The sequence below is a fragment of the Topomyia yanbarensis genome, chromosome 2 (genome assembly GCF_030247195.1).
Source record: "Topomyia yanbarensis strain Yona2022 chromosome 2, ASM3024719v1, whole genome shotgun sequence".
NCBI classification, from domain to species: Eukaryota; Metazoa; Arthropoda; class Insecta; order Diptera; family Culicidae; genus Topomyia; species Topomyia yanbarensis.
Genome location: NC_080671.1, coordinates 324777905 through 324782384, shown reverse-complemented (window position 1 = coordinate 324782384; position 4480 = coordinate 324777905). Strand labels below are relative to the sequence as shown.

The 4480-nt window shown below is 39.5% G+C and overlaps 1 protein-coding gene across 1 annotated transcript; it reads left to right on the top strand.

Moving 5' to 3' along the window:
* Positions 1–236: 236 nt before the first annotated feature.
* On the top strand, positions 237–1096 carry LOC131680574 (histone H3-like). Its single transcript, XM_058961287.1, has 2 exons — positions 237–265; positions 640–1096. Exons 1-2 carry the CDS (start codon positions 237–239, stop codon positions 1094–1096), a joined length of 486 nt encoding a protein of 161 aa, XP_058817270.1.
* Positions 1097–4480: the final 3384 nt, after the last annotated feature.

Sequence of the window (4480 nt, the reverse complement as noted above, 5' to 3'; positions counted from 1 at the left end):
TGTCCAGATACATAATTTACTCGATTGTATATAAATATGAACATCATGACAAGAGTAATTTGGAAGCTTACGTGTACATGATTTTTTTAAAGGGACTCAGTTATTGGAGCACCTTGAAAATAGCATATCTCGAGTGTTTTTTTGTAACGGGGCAATAAGCATACTGTCAAAATTCATTATTCGCCGATTATGAATCAAAGCAGTACGCGAAAGAGAACACTTTTGTCTTTTATAAGATGTTAACATCTGTTCTCGGGAAGCTACGGTTTGTCCGGAATTTTCTCTCAAAGTGAATTTTGACAGTATCCTTTTTGGTCGTTTACAAAAAACACGAAATACAAGGAAACACTTAACGGCAGCAACCCTCATAGCAATCTCCCGCCTGAAATACGTCCAGGATCGTTATAGGAGCCATCGACTTTGTTCTTTGCACCCTATTCCATCATTAGGAACTGTTCTGTGCTTCTCTTTATTTAAAGGGAAAAATAAGGGGAAAATGTTCTTTCTGTACATCTGCTGCTCAGATTCAACGCAGCAGCTGACTGCGAAGAAAACACACTAATATGTTGTTACCTGCGCTGGCCGAAACTATCCCAAATTTTGCTATAAATATCGACACATGTATCTTTTATAATTCAGAACATTTGTTGAATTTGTAATAAGAACATCTACTTCAAGTAAAACCATGGCACGAACGAAGCAAACCGCCAGAAAGTCAACAGGAGGAAAAGCACCCCGGAAGCAACTGGCTACCAAGGCTGCTCGTAAGAGTGCTCCCGCTACGGGTGGAGTAAAGAAGCCCCATCGTTATCGTCCAGGAACAGTTGCCCTGCGAGAAATCCGCCGCTACCAGAAATCAACCGAGCTGCTGATCCGCAAACTGCCATTTCAACGTTTGGTGCGTGAGATTGCCCAAGATTTTAAGACCGATTTGCGCTTTCAAAGCTCGGCCGTAATGGCTCTCCAGGAAGCTAGCGAAGCCTACCTGGTAGGACTGTTTGAGGATACCAATCTGTGTGCGATCCATGCCAAGCGTGTGACCATTATGCCGAAGGATATTCAACTAGCGCGCCGGATCCGAGGGGAAAGAGCTTAAATATTCTCGTTCCCGCTGGTATTATAAGTGTATTTCCTAATAAAGTATTCCTTTACAGGTTTTTTTTGCAAATGGTCCTTTTCAGGACCCCATATATTGTAAAGAGTTGAATTGAGTCATGGTGGTAGTATTTAAAGGCAAGAAGAATACAAATTTAATCGGCGACCTATTCCAAACATGGCAAAACCCGACAAAGCGTAATGCATTAAATGACTAATTATTGCGGCTTTCAACTATATTTTATATGAAATCGCGAAAGTGCTTTTATTCCGGTATGTAATTATAAAATTACACTTTTCAACGCTTTAAAGGCGTGCGTTCTAATGTTAAAAGCGAAATTAAATTTGTATCCTAAGTTTAAACGTTTTTGTTCAAGTGCCTAGTGCTGCCTACTTAAGTGCAATGAAAGTTAGAATCTAGATGATGAAAAATCTTTTAATCATTGGAGTTTCTTGTGCACTGCTGATATAAAGTATATTTTTCAAGATTATAACAATGATGAAACGTCACGGAGATGGTTGATTTCACAATTTAAGCCTGTGAACGCCAAAGCATTCCGGCATTCAGTTGAAAAGTGAAAAGTCGTTGACTAGTTCCTTTACTCAATCTAGTATCATGATTTTCAAATGTAGCGTACGCGTGGAAAAGTTGGTCAGGGATGGTACGTCCAATGTTGAGCTATTGAATTGCACAAACACACTTTATGACAAAAGTTTGAAACCGAATAATGTTCATTCATTCAGGACATTCGAATGCTAAACGTGTCTTCAATCTGTATTCTGCATCTAGATATCTCCATCCGTTATAGATGTTTTTTCAGCATTCGTGATTTAAACCTGGTTTTGGTATGATAACAGAAACTAGTATGCTCGGGTTGTGATGTGAAAACAAAAAGCCCAAATTAGTCCAAAAATTAAAAAAAAATCGTTCAAATTAAATCAACCAACTTGTTATGTATTATCCAAACTCTATTTGAAAACCTCATCGCCAGTTTCTAGTGACGGTAACTTGCATCCCAAATGACACGGTTACTCAATGCATACAATAAAAGCGTATTGGTTTAAATGTTGACCGGTCATAAAGACCCTCGATTTAGTTTCCGTTCACTTGGCATAATGTTACTTTGTCCACCGTCGGTACCATCTTTATTTCCATTTCGACACCTGGTTGTTAATATAAATGTTAGTGCGAATTGGCGGATTTTTGCAATCTCCGTCTACTGCAACTCTCTTTCCGAAACCGGTAAGTTTCATATCAATTTCGAGCACTGATTCCGTTTGCCGCTGGCGATAGCTAAGTGGACAGTGAAGAAGATTCGAAGCAGCATAAATCAATCATGTGTGAATAGGTAATCATGGTGAAATGTAAACGGTAAAACTGCAAATAAGTTGCGAGGACGACATGACAATCACACGACGTGTCGGTTGACGAGTTGGTTTGCTGAAATCTTCCATTTTACGACTCAGTGTTGACAAATGTGACCAACGGATTGGAACGCGTGAACATTGCGGGCTAATGTGATATCTCAAATGAGTTTTTTCATTTATATGGAACGAATAGCGATTGCGGGTAGAGTTAATTATGACATTGCATTGAGGTGATGCACATACATTGAAATTTGATCAAGCAATCTGTTTTTTCATTATTATAGTAACACCAATTTTATCCGATTGACAAAATAATACAATAATACGCACCCAACAAATTCTACTCAGCGCAGAATAACCCACAAATTTGTTACATCTAGGGTGACCATACGTCCTAGTTTCCCAGGACAAGTCCTGGTTTTTCACTGGCTGTCCTGGTGCCCTAGTAAGTCGAGGTAAACGTTTCATTTGTCCTGGTTTTCTCCTGTGATCCTAAAAAATTATCTATATTGAGTCTATGTTGTTTTCATTCTTCTCCAGCTCGCAGTTACGACCGACCAAAATACGACAAACAAAGCTAAATACACTTGAATCTCCCAATTATTGCATCCGATGTCTTTTTTAATCCTTCAAAAGTGCCTCGTTATTTCATTTTTCAACTTTCTCTTCTTACACAGAAATTGATAAGACAAAGAACGAGGCGTTCGTATGCACGATGGATATGAATGAGGTGTGGTTCGTTTGCAATGAAATTTGGCAGCCAAATAAATCCAATCGATTCCAGTTGGGGACCAAACACTGACCAATATCAATGTCAATGAAACGATGATTACCAGAGCTTTTTCTTGGCTAAATTCGTCGTTAAATCCAAGACCTGACCTGAATTTCCTTTGGACACATCGACGGTTTGGTGGAAATCCGCGAACATGCTTCCAATCCTTAAAACTGGAAATGGCGAAACATCAATAACTATCGAGGAATAACTTCATTGCGCGCTCTCTACATGATCAACGCAAGCAGTACGTAATCTACGATTAATATGGTTTCACGCCTGGACGCTGGACAGCGACTAACCTGCAGAGTCTAGCATCCTACATAACAGGGAGTTTTGAATGTCGCGCGCAAACTGATTTGATTTACTGCAACTTATCCCTCGTTTGACATATAACAATCGAAAAAGTAATGAAATTTGGAATAAACGGTAGATTTTGCAGCTGTTTCGGTCCTAGCTCTCTGATCTAGAGTTGATTTCCACTGGAGATTAACAGGTACTTATTGTTACATCAGAAATAGCACAAGGAAGCTACTTGAGATCGTTGATGTTTCTGCTTTACTCCAATGACATGTATTTAGTGCTAAAAACTCCTCACCGATCCTGTACAGACGATCTCAAAAAATTTCGTCTTATCTTCTCAATTCAGGATTGCCGACTTTTCCAAAACTAACATGAAACCTTCGCTGAAGTTGGTGTAGCAAGAACTGGGTGTGTGTAAATCCGAAATCCCGGTGATTGAATTCTGGCCTGCCATACCTCAGTATTTTAAAACTACCGAACCCTACGGAGAAGACAGAGCCAATTGAGAGGTAACGGGGGAAAGCAGTCCCCTTCCGACTGTCCTGGTTTTTTATTCGTCTGATATGGTCACCCTATATACATCGTGTTATTATAACTGCCCGAATTCGAAGACTATTCAACAGATCAGTGGAAAACGAACGTGACGATTGAAACTTTATGTAAAGTCACGTAAATAAAAACAAACAAAAAAGTGGAAAATGGTAATACAATTTTCTCAGTGGACAATATTCATTTTTGAGGTCCATGCATACTAAGTCAGTGTATACATACATTGCCCCAAACGGTCTGGCTGTCAGAGACTGACTCAATTGGTGAATGAGACTCAGCCCTTTGAACTTCGGAAAATTAGCTTCCTTTCCTCTATTTTCTGATAAAGGCAATAATGTATATGCAACAGAGCATCCCTGATCCCTCCGAACTAAGGAAGGTGATCGATCGGCT

Bases quoted from the DNA above. Each gene is read 5' to 3' on its own strand.
- LOC131680574 (XM_058961287.1), top strand. From the start codon at position 237: ATGTTAACATCTGTTCTCGGGAAGCTACG. The intron at 266-639 runs GTTTGTCCGGAA...TTTATAATTCAG, and splicing joins TCTGTTCTCGGGAAGCTACG to AACATTTGTTGAATTTGTAA.